This window comes from Gallus gallus, chromosome 7 (assembly GCF_016699485.2).
Source record: "Gallus gallus isolate bGalGal1 chromosome 7, bGalGal1.mat.broiler.GRCg7b, whole genome shotgun sequence".
Taxonomy (NCBI): Eukaryota; Metazoa; Chordata; class Aves; order Galliformes; family Phasianidae; genus Gallus; species Gallus gallus.
In genome coordinates, this window is record NC_052538.1 from 9,930,866 (window position 1) to 9,952,749 (window position 21,884).

General features: G+C 44.8%; 1 protein-coding gene across 2 annotated transcripts in view; it reads right to left on the reverse strand.

Annotated features, from left to right (window-relative positions):
- Nucleotides 1-21,884, reverse strand: part of PLCL1 (phospholipase C like 1) — a 186,881-nt gene that overhangs the window by 6,186 nt on the left and 158,811 nt on the right. For both annotated transcript variants that reach the window (XM_421916.8, XM_046943908.1), the window contains exons 4-5: nucleotides 18,061-18,136; nucleotides 15,073-15,182 (exon numbers count right to left, since the gene is read on the reverse strand). In XM_421916.8, coding sequence (XP_421916.3) covers nucleotides 15,073-15,182; nucleotides 18,061-18,136 — 186 coding nt within the window. The remainder of the gene's footprint in view (nucleotides 1-15,072; nucleotides 15,183-18,060; nucleotides 18,137-21,884) is intronic.

Sequence of the window (21,884 nt, forward strand, 5' to 3'; positions counted from 1 at the left end):
AGCTTTTTCTCAAAGAAACAAGCTCTTTATTATTTAATCATAGAGCAACATCCCCACCCCGGAGTACTCGGCTGAAGAAGCCAGACAGCAAAATAGAACAACTGCAAAATAATGGCACTGATAATCAACTGAAGGACTTGGAAAGCACAAATGCTGGAGTGCAGCTGGGATATTCATGTACTCTGTGTGAAGGCTGCATTTACTGCGAGGGGTGCGTTCTCTAAGTGCAGAAGGTGATACAGACATTGGGGGTGAGACAGAGAACAGCCACAGCAGTGACACATCTCTTCCTTCTTCTTCACGCTTGATATTCATGTGAGTCTGGGAAGGGAAACCACACCAGCAGCCTCAAAGGCACTCACTCCCTTGCCAAGATACGCAGCCCTGAGGCTGATCCGTCCCAGCCAGCGACCTCCTGCCAGCAGCACCAACTGTAGGACAACTCCTGGGTGAAGAGCTCACAGGTGACTGAAAATACCGTTTCATAAAGAAGCCTCATACAATTTGCAATTGTATGAGTGAAGGAACAACGCTCGTGTTACTTCAGGTGGTTGGTAAAATTCACACGAGCAACAGCAAGGTGTCCAAAACAAGCAGTTCCCTGTACATCCAGAAGGGGCTCCCAGCAGTTTATGGGAAAGTGGGAAGGAATCAGGACTATGGCTGCTCCACAGAGTCCTGCCCCCAGCCTGACCTGAGCACTCAGCACGCTCATCTATCAGCCCAGTTCTCCTCAGTCATGTATCTGAGCCAACACAGAATGCTGACCATGGCCAAGGGTTGGGCAACCCTCTTAAGCATCCAATTGCTTTTGCTCCAAACTGGTACTCTGACCCAGAGGTGGAGCCTGATGCTAAAAATCATGCATGTAGTGGAAGTGTACAAGAGATTCAAGTCACCTGAAATACAGTTCTGTCTGATTTAACTACTTACGTTTGAGCTCCCAAACTAGACTGATCTACCAGCAGTTCATTTTTGGGCTGTCCCATACAAGTCCCCAAACTTTTTAACTGATTGTATTTGTCACTTTGGTCTCACTCCAAAGGCCTGGATTAGAAGTAATGATTAAACATACGATCTACAAAATAGTCTGTAAAGGTGTTAAGCATCAGCCTGGCTAGTTTTCTAGCAGGCTGGTGACAGACCATTGCAGCCAGTGCAGCACAAGGCAGTGACATGAGCAGCTGTGCAGAGGGAACGCCAGCTATGGTACTGCCTCAAAAATCACCTGGGGTGTTCTTCTTGGTACAGTGCTTGATACCAAGAGGCAGCTCCTTTGGCACCGCACTGGGCAAGGCTCTGTAATTCACTACAAAAGTGCCAATCCACAACTTGTATATTTCCAAATTGTGCAACACAGCCAAATGCAGACTTTGAGGGCAGCCTGGGAGGCAAAAATAGGCAAAACTCCACTGTGACATAAGAAAAACCAAGAAACAAACAAACAAACAAACAAAAGAACCCCAAACAATGCAATCTGCAAAAAAGCAAATACTCAGAAAAACTACATTTGGCTGCTGGCTTCCCCAGCATGAGGATATCACTATCTTGTGCAGCCACAGCAACTTGGGAAAGACTGTCTGTGTTTGGAATTCTCTTACATGATTTGCTTAATGCAATAAAGGAGAAGGCCCTGTGTGGCTGGCTTGCCACATAGTCAAGTGCCCTCCCAAATACCGCTGGCCCTAGACCAAAGCCTGAGAAGGAATTAACATCAGGCATTTTTTTTAACAACTAAGCGGGAAAAGCATTCAAAGCTGTAATGTTCCCTATTGATCTTCAAACAGAGCTCTCCACTGAAATCTATGGCTTCTTGCAAATCAATGGCACTGTACAGCTATAGCCTATTCTTCCATGCAAACATTTTATGTATAAAAATGGTAGGCATTTATTTTTATTTAAGAAAAAAAATGCCTCTTGGTTCTCTCTCATCTGGGCATTTCAATTAAATTACCTTATATGAGGCTGTCAAAACCAATGAATGTGAGCACTGTCTGTCTGTACCAGTGCCGCAGCAGGAATTTGCTTTCAGAAATGATGGCATTAATTTGAAGTTAGCAATATGCTCAGCAGTTCAACTGTTCGAGTGTCTCCCAGGCACTGTCTCTTGCAGACAGCTTCCATGCACAGGCACAAATGTACGGACCCTGGCTGTCAACCCTGCCCTGCTCAGAGCCTGCCTATTTTCTGGTAATAACTTTGAAACTGAAGGGCTGGCTGGAAGCCCCAGAGTGCACAATCAATACCAAGAAAACCTCATATCATTAAAGAAATCGGGGCATTATTTTAGATACACGGTCTTGAGATGGAAGTCTCAGCATATGTCTAGGTTTGTGTCGGTCCTCCTTCTGTTACAAAAGCAAGCACCCCACATGCACTAGCACCAGCTAGTAACTCTAGTGAAGTCTGGAGAGAGTCAGCAAAAACAAAAAAAGGGGAAAAAATGAGGCCACAAGGGCAGACTTTTCTTGCATTTCATTTTTCTAAGTAAAAGGATCAGATGCAGGAAAATATATGTTTTGCAGCTCACAGAACACCTGTGCAAGACAAGCCCTGAACAAAACACTCGGCTGGAAATAGCTGGCACTCCCCCACCTCCCTGCTCCCCCATGCTCTCTGCATTGTCACACCGGCTGCAAAACACAGTTAATAATGAAATCGTGTCCTTCATTACAAACGTCGACTCCAAACATCCATTAAGTTCATCAGGAACTGGAAAGGCTTTACTGGCCCTCTCACATGTGGACTGAACAATGGGTACCTGTGCTGTTTTGGCATTTGGGTTGTTTTGTGTTTGCTTTTTTGGGTTTTGGAAAGGAGGTTTTAAGAGGAGATGCAGCAGAAACAGTGCCTGCTCACCTTAGATCACTGCCAAAACCACTGCTGAGGGCAAACAGCTAGAAAAATATCTGCAGCTGTGCTTCCAGCTAACTGAAACCATCTCATGAAGGTGAAATGAGATTCAGAGTGCAATCCCTGGACAGGTAATGGAGCATACTTAGATCACGCCTGCTCCTACAAACAGCTCCTTATGTTCTCCTGGTCCCTGACTGCCACAAGCATTGATTTCTTAGGAACTGTATAGTTTGCAGACCCACTGCTATGGTGTCTGGCAAACATCACCTGCTGATTGGGCTATGGGAATTACAGAAACTGCCAGAGCTCCTTGTTTCTACACAGAGACATGAAACCCTCTCTCTACTTGACCTGAGGTACTCTGGGCAGCCTGTCTGTAACCTGTCCACAAGCAGCACAGTTGACAAAGGATTTTACACTGAAGCAGAAAGCCTTAAGCTGAAACAACAAATGCCAGATCATATGAAAGGTAAGAGGGGGTGGAGGAGAACCTAATGGCTAGGAGGAAACAGGTTTTGTAAAGACACCAGGGTAAAGGCTCTGATCCACCTGATCCCTGCCAGCTCAGATGATAGTACTCTGAAGTCAAAGGCCAGTTTGCCAGTGACCTCAGTAAAAGCAGAACTGAGCTATTTCCTCCGCTCACTTTCCACCAGGCAGAGGTCAGAAGGCTGCTATCTGCCAGCATCTGTGGGACCCGTGTGCAACATGGCTTGTTTGCCTTGGGAGAATCCCAGCTTGTCCCTTCCAGCGCAGATGTGAAACCAAGTACAAACAGGAGTGCATAAGGTTATTTTTGTAAGAAGCACGCTGACCCGGGAGGCAAAGAGCTACTGAAGTGAAGTGACTGTGAGGGAAGAAGAAAATCTGGAGAGGTCAGACACAAGATGTGAGAACTTTCCATGAAAGATGGAAATGGAGGCAAAAAGTAAATCAAGTGAGCCAAGCACAGAAAACAGCAGTACAGGGCGAGGACTATAGTATTCATTTACACACTCATTCCCCCACAGTGTCAGTGAGGAAATCAAACAATTTCCAACCCACTACAACGCCATGCCACTGAAAACGAGAGGCTTTTAGCAAAACTCAACCCAACTTTTAAGCCCATTACAGAGAACATTAACACGCCCCAAGTTTACTTGGGTGAGAGCTGGGGAAGTTGCACGGGGGAAATTGATGTTCTCCAATCTCAGACCACCAAGTCACCCTGAAGTAAGTTGTCTGTACATGGATGCTGCCAGGTGCCTCCAGACTCAGTTCATTTATCTCTCACTGTTAAACTGGGCCCCGTTAGCTGAGCTGTGCAACTCCCACCACCTTCGTCACTGCTGGAAAATGTAAACCAGGGCTGGAGGACACAAACTCATGATCACAAGTACACATTGTTTAGACAGCTCATGTGAGTTTTTTTCAGCAAAGCAAAGCATGTGATTAGATTATGGACCTCAGTTGAGTCCTATACTTTATTTATCACCAGTTGCCAGACAAGATTGTCTTAGACAGACATCTCTGTCTAAGAAGTGAAGACAGCAGGGACATGCAGGGTGTGCTGAGAGCAATCACCTTTGTGAATGATCTTTGGAGACCTCCTCGTGTTACTCATGGAGATGGCCTGAAGAAGTTAGAGTCAAAATTAAGTCCAGGTGCCTGGCGCAGAGAACCATCCCAAAGGAGACTGCACAAATACATGTCTGTCTCAGGTGCTTTTTCATCACCTTCATCTGGCTCTCCTCCTCTCTGCTGCTTGGTACACCAGCATGACCAGACCACAGGCACTAAGGCACAGCAGTCCAGGTGATACCAGGTGAGAACATGCAGAGCACTTAACTGTCATTGTTGTCACTGCTAGTTTCCTCAATTCAGACTGCATCACAATGCATCTGTAATGCTTCTCTTGCCAACATGGAACCTGCTTCCGACCTGTAACACAGAGGACCCTGGGCACTGAGTTTTTTAATTTTCTCCCTTAATGTTGACTGATGTGTCTCTTCAGTCTGCTCTCATACGTACACAGCTAGACGTAAGTAATGCCATCTTCTTGTGATCTAAAAATAAACAGAAACTGCCACAGCTACAGTGCCTCTGCTTTTGTCTCAGCTTTTCTCGCCAAATGCATCCCCATAGGATCCTCTGAAGTGGGAAATGACCTGGGCCTGGGAAGTGATCCGTAGGAGATGGAATCACCTTTGGATCGAGTAGGGCTCATTATCTTGCACTTTATTTCAAATGACCATATTAGGTTAGATGTTAGGCAGATTTCTTTTTTTTTTTTTTTTTTTTTTTTAATTTTGTTAACTAAATGGGTGATGTGGCAGTGGCACAGGTTACCCAGGGAAGCTGTGGATGTGCCATTGCTGGAGGCATTCAAGGCCAGGTTGCATGAGGCCCTGGACAGCCACATCTGGTGGGTGGCGACCTGCCCATAGCAGGGGGCTGGAACTAAACAATCTGTAAGGTCCCCTCCAACCTAAGCCATTCTATGACCTAGAAAAAAGGAGAAAAAAAAAAAAAAGAAAACTGCAGTTGTCAAGGAAATGACAACTACAAGGACACAAGATCATGGTTTTCCAATCTACTGTTCCTGGAGTCAAGTGTACTTCCACCTGCAAGCACTTCAGTCTCTGATTCTTCAAGCGACTGCTGCACAGCACCTGCACAGATTCTTGGGATCACCTGCCATGGTTAGGGCTTACGGGATCTACCAAGGTCACTGTGGTGAACAACCACAAAGCAATGCCTGATCTCGCAGAATACCCATGACTTCTATTTCACACAGTCCGTGGCTTTTAACTAATTGCCCAAGTCCACCCTGCATAACCATATTGCCAAAAAATGCGTATGTCAACATGGAAGTCTTTACTCAACAATCAGTGGTTAGACTTAAAAAAATAAATCAATATCACCACCGAGCTAAATGTAACCACTTCATTCACCTCAGATTTTGGGATATATTAGCAACGTGGATGAATATTTTTCGACTTCAATGTAAGGAGGTAGAAAATTGAAGATGGGCTGGTACAATGAAATGGAGAAGGTCACACAAGCAAGCCACTGCCCACTGGATTCAGAATTCAGTTCTCTTGGCTCCTGTACTCATATAAATGCAGAACAAATCACAAAGGTCCCCCCTAACACTGGGATCATACATGTTCCAACAAATGCAGAGAACATTTCTGTGTACACCCAGAAGGGAGGACTTGTTATTCATGAAGAGGTATGCTATCCCCCATCTTCAGTACAACAGTCATAAAGTACGTTACCAGACGTGACTGAGGCCACTGACAGCCAGAGGAAACCAACCACCTCTCAGCAACAGAAGAAGAGGAAGTTTCAGTGGAGCAAATGGCAGCTTTCATCACCTCCTGAGACCCCTCTAGAATCAGCTCCATTTAGACACTCACTCCCCCTGAAGGGAGCATGGTTTTGTAGACAGTGTCATGCAATTCACTGAACAAAAGGGGCAGTCAACTTTGCATCGCTTATACAAAGGTATGTGATCTGCAGCAAGGAACTCACGATGCACACAACAAAGATAGTTTTAAAAATACGTTAACCTTCTGGCACACACCAAAGATTATGACAAACCACAGCTGTTCCACACTAGCACAGGTTTAATGCTCCCAGAAGACTATATTGCTGAGACCTAACAGTAAGCAAACACTGGAGAAAGAGCAACATAGAACTCTTGCACAGCCCTTCCCCATGTACAAACCAGTGCTCCACCTCCCTCTGACACTCAGCAGCCTTGCACAAAATCGGGACAATTAACTGTGGCTGGAGGCTTCCAGCAGCAGCTCCCACCTGCCCCGTCCCTGATGGACAACCACGAGACAGAGCCTGCTCAGACACTGGCTGCTGAAAGAAGCTCCCCTATGGCTCACAGCCCCGTGTCTAAATGAAGCAGTGAATTTAACAGCTTGGGAACACAAGCACTTGGGGTACAAATCCTCCCAGAGCCCTGTGGGTTATTCTAGCTCAGGCAAGGAACTGAGCTGATGCAGGTTAGCTCCATGCTTACAGAAAAACAAAGGGAGCTTTTCTACCTGCCTTTCTTAGCGCTGAAGCAATCCCAGCTCTGCTAGGCCTTTATCAGGACGCATGATGCTGATTTGCAGTGGCATTCAACAAATTTAAAATACAAGGAAGGCAAAACATCCTGCCAGGCACCGTCAGTCTCATCTCTGCACAGACGAGAAACAGCAACGTGTGTCGGCTGGGAGGGACAAGATGAGCACAGCAACAAATCCTCAGTTGTAATGTGAACTTCCTAAGTTCACGTTGAAATAGAATTAAAAGATTATAATGGAAACAAAGTCATTTAAAAATGTAACATGCTCTTTCAATAACAAATAACCATGCAACTGAGTCTCTCTTCTCGTATATTATTTAAGAGGCATCAGGAATCCTCCAAGTTGTATAAAGAGAGAACTGAAGATTCCTAAGCAGTACTCAGTGCTCACACTGTTACAGATGAGTCTATCCAATTACATCCAAGAAGAAAAGCTCCATTTGATGCGTCTCAGCACAGGATAAATATCCACTGCTTAACTGACTGCCCTGAAACAAAATCAACAGTATGTAGGAGAGCAAAGGAGGAAGCCACCAACTTCTTCACTGTTGCGAATCATCATCCAGGCAAGGCACCATAGGACACTGCAGCCTTCAACACACCAGAGGCAGCCACTCATTTCTTTTCATTATTTGTCAGTTCAGCTAGTGACAGATCAAAGGATGAAACGTGCAAATTTCTGCTGAAACTTTTACTTTCACTACCGCCCTTTTAATTCTGAATGAGGTCATGTTGTCAGATCAGCACACATTCCATGTCAGACACTTCCATGTCTTCCAGGCTGTGTTAATTAACTCCACCACTGGGCGCAGCCACTTTTGATATCCCATATATTTGATATTTGATGTCTCGGATGGAAAAGGCACCAGTGCAGGGGAGGCAATGGAGGAAGAAGTTGCTGAAGTTCCTGCTCCACTTGAGTTCCTGCCTTCACTGCCTCCTTTAAAGGACAGCAGATGATACTGACCTAGATTGACACAAGCCTCCTTCAGCGAGAAACCCTCTACTAACGCTACTCCATTCAGTCACTACTTGCTTTTTGTTGTTTGCTTTTTCCTTATTCCAACCTGTTTTCATGCTCAGTTCTGTTCAGGCGCACATACGTGCAGCAGCAGCAGCTCTTTATAAACTTAAAAACATAAATTGAGTTCTCAGCATACCAGCCCCTTGCTTGGGGGGTGTCCAGCCTGTACCACTGAAGTGCCTGTGGCACAAGGGGCAGCAGGCACAGTGACCCCGCAGGTGCCAGCCCTGCCTCCTGCCACCACCATCATGGCAACGCGATGCACCTTGTCCCACTTCACATCCACAGCTTCTGGCACTTTGTCACGTCACTGTAAATCAAAGGCACCTCGTAAGACTGCTTGCCGCTTCTCTCTGGCTTGTCTTAGTCAAACACAAGAAAACCAGGCAAAGACAAGTCATCACTGGAGGCATTTTATATCATCTTTCACTTCCCTGACCTGTTCTTGTCTCAGCGTTACTGCTGTTCTGCATATATGTTTGACGGCTTCTTACTCTGCCTGATCTGAATGTCTGGGTCACTGCTTCTTGCCAGCCAACAAAGCACTGCTGCCATGTCAGTAGTGCCTACGACCCCAGGAAATAACTGACTAACATGGGATGAAGTCTTTCTTCTTTGACAAACCAAGCCTATTTGAAAGCCATGTTGGGCTTGGTATCGTGACACATCTCTTCAGAAATTCAAGGTATCATGAAGAAGCCAGAGCTGTGAACCCTCCCAGTTGCTCTCCCCTTCCCATCTCAGTTTCTTCCCTTGCCACCATTTGGTACCTGCAGATTTAAGATCACCGGGGTGGCCTTCACATATGTTTTAAACATGTGAATACTTAATTGGCTCTAAGTCTGATTTGTGTCTTGAAATTTAACTTGACCAAGAAAATAGACCTGGTGAGAAACACCGCTGGAGCTTCCAAAGCTCACACAGAGCTGTTGGGTACCCAGAGAGACCATGAATTACTTGTCTGAGACTGCTAACTACATCCTCCCCAGAGCAATGCTCCTGCAGCGTGGCTGACAGCCAAGAACAGGATATTCGAGCTGATTAACCAGTACTGCTTAGAGACTGGGATTACAATCCTTTTATCCTGATGCACGCTGTTAAAGTAACCTGAGAAGTTTGCACCGCCAGATACAACTGACAAAGTCCACCAAGATCCTACTGCCTTGGTGCTTGGCAGGTGCATTTCTACTTCAGGTTTGGACAAGAAATGCAAACGGTGGTGCTGTGAGCAGAGCAAGGGAGAGCTCGAGGCAGCATTTATCAACCTAATCAGCAGAGAACAGCATCCTACTGAATACAAGAAGGATCCACCTACCTTATAATTACATGGTTTAGGTCTGTTTGTCTACAAAATACACTGATTAAAACAGCTCTGTGTGGAATTCACACACTGTTACCTCTCTATCTTGTAAATCATGATCACTGAAAGGACTCTAATTCCCTATCCCAGAGAAATTGCATTACACCGCCCAGTAGGCACAGGTGTGCCCCAAGAGTCAAGGGAGGCTCAGCCTCCTGAAACCCGGAGCCTCCACCATACTGGCCATCATCTTCAGCCCACACGAAGGGCCCAGGAATGAAACATTCTCCCATTCTGCTCTTCTAAGCTCCTCACGTGCTCAGCAAGCAGTGACATAAACTACTTTGTGCTTCCTGACCTTTCGCTTTACTGTTAAATGAAATGACTCAAGTTAAGCAGGCTGGTATTTACAAGAATAAGTGGATGTTCGCTTTGCTGGACCTCTTCACCTTCTCTTTAGCACCTTCTCAGTCAATCTTTTGATGTCATTTTTTTTCTCCTTTTTTGCCCTTAACTTAATGTGTAAGAGTCAAACCTGATCTAGCAACGACATGAATAATTAGACAGGCTTGGCATTCCCTCATACCTGTCATCCCACAGCAGGCTGATCCTTTGGAAGAACTGCAGCCAAGTCAGACTTGGTAATGCAGCAGCATTTCAGGAACAGCCGGGTCGTGCCACCCAGGGAGGTTTAAAAGTTGAAACAACACTCTGAACTGCAGCAATGATGGAAATGCAAACCATATGAGGATGAGACAAAAACATTTGACCTCTCTGGAAAATGAGTCTTCAGGGTAATCACTTTCAAAACATATTTATCTAGGGAGATCTGGAGATGAGTAAACATAGAATAATATACCCAGCCCTGCATTTGAAGGGAGGTGTGAACACTCCGTACCACGCAGACCACTCCTGCCATACTGCTCCTGCAGGACTATCACTGTCACAAGGTGACAGCAAATCACAAGCATTTGTTGCTGAGCCACTACAGTGTGTACTGCATCTATTTTTGCAGTTTTGCAGGCTGAGTACCAAGGTGCTCATGTTCTCAGAGAAGTGCTGGGAAGAGTAAGGACAGCAGATATGGGGATACTTTGGGAAGAGGCAAAGGCCTGACTGATTTACAGGGAAAAAAAAAATACATGGTGCATGGAATGCAGTAGCTTTGCAGGTACTTGTGAGTTCACCATGTTGTAGCTTAAGACCAACAGAGCGCAAACTCTCACACAAATCTTTTGGCAACAGCTGTATGACATGAGGTAGAATACATTGCTGCAGTCGTGCTTAATTACACATGTCCTCTTGAAAATGCCATGCTGCTCTGGGGTCTTCTGTAGCATGCCAAGCAGCAAAGCCATAGTTCCTACCTGACTACAGGAAAAAAGTCCTGTGTGGAAACAAGCTCATCTTACTTACTAGATGGTTTTACTGTACAACTCAAAGTAAAAACAGTGCCATACTGTGATATAATAACTATGGAAAGGACCTTGTTCTTCCAAAGGTTCAGCAGCATCTCTTCATATGGTACCATTGTAAGGATCCTTGACTAATAATCACTGTCAGATCTGTTGCTTGTCTTCCTAAAGAAAATTGCTACCTTGTTATAAATGTGAAATTCAGCTCAGTCGAAGTGAAGCCTGGTGAGAGTTCATCTGTGTGCATGTACATATTCCAGAAATCCATCTTTTACCTCTCCTAGAAGCCCACCTGGTGTTCTGCCACCCAAATGAAAGGTCTGGATACTGCAGGTCTCCAGTTACCAAAGGCTGTTTACTCCACTGTCAACAAATGGTAATACTGATAAAGAAGCATTAGTGGAAGTGGTGGTCCGGAACTGGAATTTGTGCAGCTTCACTGCATAACACCACTACACCCGAGCCAACATGGATGATGACATCATAAATTTGAGGATTGCTCCCTCAGAGTGACTTGCATTAGCAGTTTAATAATTGCATGCCTCCTGCACACAGCAACCTTTCTCTTTACACATCTAATAAGCAGTAATTTAAATGCAAGATAATTAGCAGATGAAGTGATGGACAAGGTGATGAAATGATCCCTGAAAACTTAACCATTTGATGTCCTGTAGTCAGGAGCTACGAAAGGCAGCACCCAAAAACAGTTGGGAGTCCTAATAAGACACACTAAGAATACCAGTACAGCACCAGAAGCAAAACCTCATCACAGGCAGCCAAACATTTAAAAAACATGAATGCATTTCAGAGCAGAGACCAAACTCAAACATTTGTTTTTCTCCTTCAGAAGAAGATCAAAACAGTAAATGCCACTTTGTCTTCTCATGGCTTGTCTATAAATAAGTCTGCATGTAGATCAACTAACCAGATAGTTACCATCAACACAAAGGCAGGTATTTGGTGGCATTGTTGCCAGACTGTGTGCATGCTGATCATCAACACCCAGGAAAATACATTTGCACACGTAACACACCCATGTGAGAGCACTAAACCCGAACCACACAACACACACAAATCTCATGGGCTTACTTGCCATGCTTTGGGCACTCTGGTGGATCCTAGTTTCCATGCCCAAGCAAATACATCCTGGCAGCCCATGGCACATTCACCTCAGCAAGGAGAGTAGTTTTGAAGGCTACAACCTTTTCTTCCCCCCCCCGTGGGAGCAAATCCCACAGGAGAGGCAGCAGACAGGAGGGCTCCAGGAGAGGCAGCATCCAGCATCGCCCCACACCAGATCTACACAAATGCTGCCTGCACATACCTACGTGTATCGACCAAAAGCCAGCACCCGGGGAGAAATGAGAGGTGCCTACACACTCATACCCACAGGAAACCCTTCACTCAGTGATATGTGTGGTTAGCTATTTTAACACCGACTAAATACCTCATGAAAGTGACCTGTGAATTTGTGGCAAACCCAAGCTGAGCAGTTTGGCAGGGCTGTTAGGAAACACCATGGCTCACATGAGGTGATAAACAGAACATTTCTGGCTACCTTTGCACTTTAGTGGTACTTAAGTACAGAAAAAATCAAAGGTACGGAAATAGAGGTGCACAGAAATAAAAATGAAAGCGAGACTACATTTGAGATCACAATGACTAATTATGCTGTGAGAAAATGATTATTCCACCTACTGTAATTACACTGTGCTTCTCAATATTACCAACTGTGTGTGTCATGCTACTTTACACAATGTGGGTCCAAATAGAAAGACATAACATTTTAATAATAAACGTCAGGAATCAACTCGTTAGATTGCCATAGAGTTGTACTGTCCCTGTTCTTACCACTATCTTTCTGTTCTGGTAAATAGCCTGTCCTGCTGCTGATGGGTATTACTAATCCCTAATCGTGTCGATATAAACTAAGGAAGAAAATAACACTGTTTTGATTCGATCTCATTGCATTCCTGCTAACAAATACCCCCGGGTATTTTGGAACGCAAAGAATGCTCGCAGTTGTGACTTTTATAAAATGTACTTTAATTTTACACTGTTACCATTTCATTATTTGGCCTGGAGCATTTTATTTTATTTTTTACTGCATCCCCTCTTTGAATTCAAAGCTCACCTATTGCAATGAATATTTATAAATAATGCATTAATTAAATGTGCCCTTCCTTCACTAGCCTAGGAGGACTATTAATCATCTGGCAAGAATGCAAGCACAACAGCTCATGGGCACAAACTCGCAGGAAAAGCTGACTACTGCTGCACAACGTAACTGCCTCCAACAACCCCGAGCACGTGAAGAAGCTTCTTCCCAGAGATGTTTAGCCTTTCTCTCACCTCACCCAGTCATGATTCATCCAATGCATTTGCTAGATACTGCAGGCTGTTCTTCTTTTCTTACCTCTACGCCAACAGCTAGTGAAATGCATTTGCAGTGACCACCCTGAGAACGGGCATGCAGAGGACACCCCGTTTTACTGGGGGAGGGTTGTTGGTCTCTCCTCACCAACACCTCTGCAGAGAGCTCTCACCAGCACATTGCGGAGAGTAAGTGCCAAAGAAGATGCAGCTGTAACCAGCAATAGGTTTGTTAGGGGCAGGGTTACTGAAATATGGTATTTTTTAAGGGAACAAAAGAAGCTTAAAGAAAGGAACAATCACCAACTGCTTTATATCAAACCCCTGAAGTACAAACACGTTCATCTTTGCCTCGTGGCACTGCTGAAACGAACATCAGTCAGAATGAAAAGGTGCTTTGTGTGCTCTTCTATCAATAGTAGCTGCAACCAACACTGTTGGTACTTCACTGTGTAAGTAAATAAACCCAAGAGGCTGTGGCTCAGAAACTATACACAATTTATTCTTTGACCTTGACTAAACGTTCATAATGTTCTCTGATACATGACAGAATGTGTGAGGCAACAAATATTTTTCATGGGAAACGTTTCCCTGATACCCCACTCATATCTTCATTAATCACAGATCATCTCAGAGGTCTGAACTTCTAAGTTGACAGGCATAGAAAAATGCAGAAGTTTGGAGCAGCCCTGACTGTGCGTACGGTGACTGAATGTGAGGCATTTATTTTACCTAACGCGGCTAAAGGTACTCAGAATGACGTACACAATTGCCCAGTGCATTTTTTTGTTCTCTGTAGCTACTCACCTTAAATATACTGTGTGGAAAAGGTCAGTCCCTTCCATCACATCTGAACTGGCTGCCTTTTCTCTTCATCAGAGGTTCTATTAACTGTACCTACGCTGACTCCATTGCCCTTTTCCTCCCTCTCTCACAGTGAATCAAGGTCCACATGAACCACAAGTGTCCCTCACATCTTCTAACCCTTCCTTCACACCACCACCCTCTCTCACCCATTTTTGCCTCTCAGTGTCTCGTTCCCAATTCCTTTTTGTTAGCGCTCCTTCCATCTCCAAGAAGCTGAGGCCTGTCACCTCCTGCTGCGCTTGCTACTGCTGCTGCATGTCATGTTTCAATGTCTATTTGATTAGTAACCTCTTAAAAATTCCCTCTGCCCTGTGAAAGGAAAGGTGCTATGGGGCTAGACACAGGGCAACCCGCCTGATGGGAGCTGGAGGGAGCGAGCGGCAGGGAGGGAGCAAGGAGACGGGAGTGAGCAAAGTGTGATCTATCAGAGCAAGGTGGGAAATGAGGCTGTGAAGCTCATGAAGGTGTGAGCTGAATGCTAACAATCTGAATGCTTGGCTGGGGTCCTCTCCTTGCCATTTGATGGAGCTACACCAGATTGTCTCCTCTTTCCATCTTAGGCTGTCCCGGGGCAACTTCATCCAGGCCCAGACGTCCAGCTGCCATGGCAATTTATGGCTGCCAGTACTGAGCCTGTCACTAAAGCCTGCAGAGCAAAGCTCTCACTGCACAGCATGTCACTGTGCTGCCAGGATGGAGGCTCTTTTAGCCACTCAAATGGTGTTCCACTTTTGAAACACATCCCTGACATCTGCAGGATCTACAGTATTTGTTGTGTGTTTTTTTCATAGCAGCCTACCCCATTCCCCCACCTTTCCCAAGAGACCCTCTTGTCCTCATATTACAAATGAAGTGTGTATAACCCAGTGTCACGTCACATTCAGGGTGTGTGAAGGCAGAACAGGGAAATGAAACCGGGTCTTTGAGCACACAAACTCATGAGCTATTTTTCCTCCTTTGTGCAGGCTTAGGTAAATTCCCCTCCATAACTTCCAAACCACAGCTGTGATTAAATACATACAATAATGCTCAGTAACTGGGAGTAATTTATACATCCCATTAAAACAAAATGTATCTCCAATATTAGTGAGACATCACCAACAGACAAGCTAAAAGGACCAAAGATTTGTTAACAGGAGCCACAAGGCAGTGTGTTCTCTGTGCTTACCTTCAGCACTGTGATATTCCATGCAAAGCTTTCAATGGCTTTGCTTAATTTTCTTCCTTTCAAACCTTCCTTTGTCCCGAGGTTATGAAGCTCTTCATGGAATTCCATTCCTAAAAAAACAACAGATCACTGCATCACCCTCTGTATGACTGCATTTTTCTCCTCACAGCTGGCACTTCCTACACTGTTTCCATGTTCCCCCCTTCTTCCCCAGGAGAACACCATTCCTGGAGAGCACCTTCCAGAACAGCAGTGTTAGGTGCAACCTTGCACACGCCTGGTCCTCACATAAACACTCCTCCAGCGCTTCTGCTTGCAGTCTGCATTGCTGAAATATTGTGATAAAAGGTGATCATTTGTCACTCTCCTTCAATGGATGTCTGTGCCCTCGGAGGCAATCTGACAGATGTGGAAGATACCTGTGCAGCACAGCAAAGACAGGCTCAGGTGCACAGCTTCTTATTAATCTTAATCACAATCATAAGAAAAAAACCATTGTACTCCACAGTGACAATTTCATCAATGCACACTGTTAATGGTAGGATTGCTGTTCCTGCAGCCTGTTGGAGACTTCCAACCATAGCCCTGGCAATTGTGACGTTTCATTGCTGGATACTAGAACTGGAGAAATCCAGGAGCAGATTAAAAACCTTAATGAGTCCAATTAGCTCACCAATTCTATGAGATTTGCACAGCATTTGCAAACATTTCTCTGAGGTTGCTGAGAATGAAGAGAAAATGGAGAAAGAGCTGCTTGTGTTCCATTTATTTTTACTTCACAAAGGCCTAATTGGCACTAAATCACTCGAAAACATCTGAAGCCCATTCTGGCTGAAGAAAGCAAGTTCCATCTCCAGTTCAATCTCCAGTTCCATAGCTCTCCCTCCCCTAGTGTTTTAAGGCAAACATCACTCACAAGTTCAAGCTTTGTTAAAATTACACCAAAGAAACCCCCACTGACACCTGACAGAGAACACGTGAACAGAGAAGTTGTTTCAGCAAGGTTGCTGAAGGAGACAGCCCCTGATGCCCTGAGGCAAGCTTGTAATCAGCATCAACCTGCCCAAAGCTCTTCTGGAACACTGGCAATAGCCTTCCTCTTGCCCTGCACCGAATCTGGAGGTGGCTGAGTCACAGCTTGAGAAATACTGAAGGATTTCAACCTCATACAATGCAAGGTTTACCTACTGTTTATTCTCCAGAACGTCACTCACTGCCAGTAAGGTAACTTACTTCCTCACCTGTTGACTGGAGACAGTGCTGCCCCACATAGAGGCAGCTGCCAATATCTGTCGGGCTGTGGGAAGGAGCATCAATGAAGAAGCACCGAAACCACACATGAAAAATAAATGGATAGAACCACAAATCAGCAGCCTGAGAAGTCATTTGGGGTTCTGTGGCACAGGAAGCCTGGGCCAAACCAGGCTGGGAATGCACTTGCAAAGGGAGTAGGATTGAGCTGAGGTTGGTGAAGGACAATGTCAAAGGCAATTTTACCTCTAGCATCTTTTAACAGCAGAAGTCAAGGCACAACCAAGATGAAGCCCTTCGAATTCAGGAAGATGTACCACCTCTCCTGCATTTGCTACCACAGCTCTGGACACTGCTCCAGAGCTCTGAATTTCAAAGAACAAAGACTGGGTTTCACCCTGCTCTTGTAACACTTAAAAATCAATTAAATGCTATTACTGAAACAGTGTTCAAGTTTCCTTCAATTAAAAAAAAAAGAGTTTAAAACGACAAATTAAAGCATTTACTACAAAGCACCAGTTTCATTCATTATTTACATTCAATAGAAGCAAATGGTTGCAGGTTGTTTCACTTGCCAAATCCAAAAATGACTATTGAAAAAACAGTACTTAGAATTGTTGTGTCCCCAGAAGACTATGCCTGAGACCACAAATTAAATGCAGTAGCCAGGGTTTTTGCATTACTGAGCTTAGAGGCTTGTTGCAGGTTACAAAAGGTGCAGCTATACAACTGAATCGACTGAAAGCAGATTTTATTTCCTCAGTGTAAACCCATAAATTCGCTGCACGAATTTATTCAGCATGGTTTCTGATACATGAAAGCTGATGGATTTAGTTGTAGAGGATTAAGATCTTAACATTGCCAAATGTGGACTCTTATCTCTGTAGCAGAGCTTATTTTTGTGTTATCATCTTAAACTACAGGAAACATGTCCCACTTAGGAGTCTGGGTTACTGTCCTGAATAAGAGATGAAGGGGTTTGCATGAATAAGCTGAGCTGTGAATCACAGACATTTTGGTAATTCCTACCATCCTGGAAAAGGAGCATGATCTCGTGGCAGAGCAAACAGATCTCATGGCCACTCTGGAACCCACCTCCTCCTACTGATATATGCATGACAGAGTCCCAGCTCAGGCAGAGACATCCAGTATAATATAACAGCAATACAAGATCTGCTTTAAGCCCACTTACACTGGTTTGTTCCCACATAATGTATGATGTGCATTATGCATGGCCACATGGATTTGTTGAACACAACAGAATTACACTGGTGCAAGTTTCCAAGATCTAAAACAAACCTAAATGGCAAAATTAAGTAAAGGTAGGCAAGAGAACTTGGTCCTGTGGGTTTCAAAACCTCTCGCCTATAGTATATTTAAGGGGACAACTGCGACAGAGAACAGAGCTCAGCAAATAAAGGTAGCACATCTTTTCACTCTCTTTTTAATTGAATTTCTTTCTGGTTCATTTGACTAATTTAAATGCTTTCAGACATTTCAGGTCTGCAGACCAAATGGAGAAATAGCTTTTGAGATGAAAGCTGAGCGTCCTTCCCTAATCCTACACCTCCACTGCTGCTGGAGGATGAGCCTTCAGGAGGGCAGAGCCTGCTAAGGAAGACCAGGATGCTCACTTAACTATCAGGTGAAAGATGAAGCACAGTCACAAACTGTAAGAAAATTCTGTCATGTTGTTTCCCATCTCCCATCCAGAACTGCACATTAGAGAAGGATTACCTGCTTTCTGACACTGAACGATCTTGTCGTGAGTGATGTCTGCCGTCTCGATAAGAACCCTGCTCTCTTGAATCATCTGTCAGAAAATAAATGAAAAACAACAGCATTACTGGGGTCTCCTGCAACATCTCATCCACAAAAAGCAACTAAGGTAAAACCCAGGAAGAGCTCTGTTCTGCAAACAAAACCATAAAGGTTGGATCACTGCTTCATATCAGGTCCCCTAGATCTATATTAAGCTAAGTGACAGTTGCTCAGGAGATGTTTTGTTCCAGAAATGAAAGAACAGCTGTTTTACATCAGTGAGACATACTGTAAATAATATGAAGTGATTTCAGGAGAAAGCAGAGTTAGCAGACAAACAAAACTCATTCTACGTGAAACCAGGCCCTTTCTAATCAGTAACTTCCTTGAAATGAATGAAGAGGTAAATATAGTACTCAGTATAAGCTGTTACGAAAAACATTAACAGGTCACGAATAGAGCTGATTTCAAGAGGTACTTAAGCCTGTGCCTAACTCTATACGTTACAGCAGTTCAGTTGCTTGAGGTTCTCTTTGAAGAAATTCAGATTGCAATCGTACAGTTTTCAGCATCTCGGTGTTGCAGGCAAAGTTTACAAGGGAGAGCAAGAAGTCAGCCAGACAGTTCCAACAGGACTACTCACAAATTCCAAGAGGCATCCTCATCTGTGCAGCTTCCTAGACCAGGCCATTAAGAGAAACACAGATGAAATGTCCATTATGGGACACGTCTCCTGAGCCTCGCCTCTTGAAACTACTCTTCTCCTTTGATGCTAACAATCCTTCCAAAGCTCTTCTGAAGCTCAGGCAAGCAAACAAATTATTTCAATGCTTACTCTGTGAAATTGCAGAAGGTAGCACATACGTCTGTTACAGAAGGAAAGAACATGCTGTATAGCAAATTATGCCTGAGAATAATCTCACTCTCCCGGGACTTCCAGCACGAAACCCAGGCAGAACGAAAGCAGTGCCAATTAGAAATGAAGCAGAGTACTGCTTAATTTCTGAAAATACAGAAACCATCATCGGAAAGCTCTGCCAAAGTGCTACAACTGTAAAAAGCATCCCTACTGTCAAATGCACTAAGTATGAAAACACAACCAGTCAGTTGCAATGATTCTGGTGGAAGGCAGCATGAAAGTACTAAGCCAACCCCCACAGATGAGCATGTCTTACTGTTTTAATTAGGTACAAGGGAGGAGACATTTCTACACATCACACACAAACTTCCACATCCTGGAGAAATTCAGATCCAAATTCTCCCGCTTCTGCCATCTCTGTTGCTAAATGAAGCTAGTAAGAAAGGCTTACTTTAATAAAAATGTCTGCACCCTTACTTCAACACAGACAAGAACACGAGAAAAACAAAATCCATTACCAGAGAGCAGAAGGAAAGAGGCCTGACACATCTGTTAAGAGTGCAAAATTATTTTTCAACAGAAGATGCCCAGTAGATACGCCTGAGCGTTAAATCACTTTAGGTAGTATCCTTTGCCTCTCACTGTGTATTACTTTGTTGTTTATGCATCACGTTGCTTTCTTTCTCTTTGGTATTTTCACTCGGCATCTGGAAAGAGATGACAATTTCTACCCAGCCCTCTGGCTTCTCTGTGCTGCAGCACGTGGTCAGTTTGTGCAGAAGGAGACATTCAGTCGCCAACTACAAATGCTGCAGTTGGTCTGAACGGTGAAGAGAGTCACTGTGGAGCCAGCCAGAGGCCCAACGTGCATCTCACAGCCATGCAGACCAGCTGCCTGCAGCCATTCCCCACTGTCCCAGGGCTTGCCCACAGCCCCACTGTGGGTCTGCACCTGCACTTCCTCTGCAGCAGCATCAGGGAGCTGCCCAGTGAGGTCAGTGCACCTCAGCCAACGCGCCTGACTCACATGCACAGATCTCTGAAGTGTAAAACCTGGTTTATGAGAGTCACAGCTGCAACACACAGAAAGCAAGCTTGAGAATCACGAGTTTTTACACGCAATCTGGTAACATGAGTTTGACCATATCTTACTCCAAATCCTGGACCCATTCCGGGGAGCTTGTGGTGTAGTTGCCTTTGGATTACCAAACGTGAAGTATTACGTTTGGTTTTAAAAGAGAAGCAGCAAGAGGATGTCAATTTTCCTTCACTGCAGAGCAGGTAGAGCAGCACTCCTCTCCTTTGATGCTGACATCAAAGTCTCACTGCTCTCATCTCAGAAAGAACAATTAGAATCAGGTCATGCAGCAGAATTTAACCTGTTCCCGTCCTCTTGCACAGTGGCACTTTTGACAAAGTAAGCTGCTTTTGTCCCGTGACATATCCTGAGAACTAACTCAGGGCCCTTGGCTCAGTGACCAGGCTTAGATTATGCCTTCAGTTCACCACCTGGCATTTGCCCTCAGACGTTTCTCCAGGAAATAGCATTAGGAAGAAGTAATGCAACCTGGCCCAATTACAATACGTGATTTTGGAGGCTCTACAGTGTCTTTACCAGGTGTGGTAACACCGGATGGGATCAGTACTTCTGCACTGCAGGCCAGAAACTGCTCCCAGCAGAACTGTGTCTGCAGTTTCATCAGCTCAGGCCAAAAATACGCTTCCCAGCTCTGCAGTAAAGGATCACAGAGACAGGTTAGTGTGAAGACGAAGCGAGAACGTTTGCTTCAAAGAATCAGGGATGGATTCATACAGATAAGAGTATGACAGGCAAGTAACTGCTATCCAAGAATAAAATGATAGCAATGGGCTCTGGTTTTGTGGGTGGTTTTGGTTTTGGTTTTCATTTATGTCTGTTACAATAGATGTTCTTCAAAGGTTTAGGAGCCAATCCTGGGAACAAAACTTAGACAACCCTCAAAAAATAATCAAACAGCAATGTGAAAATCCATTTCTCTTTTTTTCCTCTTGCACGTCTTTGTTTACATGCAGGGAAGCTCCTTGGGTAATATTTACAAAGTTACTGCTCTAAGGATCACCTAAAATGCTGTCCCTGGTAACTGTTTACTGGAATTATTGCCAATAATACCTCAGTACACGGCCTACTGCAGGCATAAGCAGGTGAAAGCCACAGCTAGGGAGCCAGGGCTCCACACACACCTCCGTGCTGGACCCAGGAGAGCAGGCAGCAGGTTTCCTGGCTGCAGCAGAGGGTGCTGGCCAGGGACACAGCATGTTGGCTACAGACACCTCTGCGCAGGCCTGACTGCCAGCCCCATGGCTCTGCTCCTGTCAGCTGCTCCTGCACACAGCCTGTGTTGTGGCATCTAGAAACGCTTTTTTTTCTCCCTCTTTTTTTTGGCATTGGTTCTTAAATGACTCCAGAAACTCCTAGTCTGAACGCTCCCCTGCTTTTCCAGCTGGCACCAAACCCGAAGCCCGGCTAGTCGATGTCAGCTACCTCTACTAGCAGTGCCAAGACAAGAACCAGAAGCACAAAACACAACATGGAGCTGTGGGATTTTCTGCTGGGAAGGTAACCCCATAAATCACACAACAGTCTAAGATTTCCAACGCCCAGTTTTGCCAGCAATGTTATGACATCCAGCAGTATGTCCCAGATGTGCAAAGTGAGCACTTTTTGCAGTCTGAATTCCCATACACCTCTGCACTGCTAAGATCCCTGCTGAGCAGTGCTCTTGAGGCACTTTTTAAGACCCAGTCACCTGCCTGGAGTCCACCAGGCTGCTTTTTAATGGCAGCTCCCAAATGGCAACTCAGTTTGGCCGCTGCCTTCCAAAAGCAAGAGATCATAGAATCATAGAACGGCCTGCGTTGAAAAGGACCACAATGATCATTGAGTTTCAACCCCCCTGCTGTG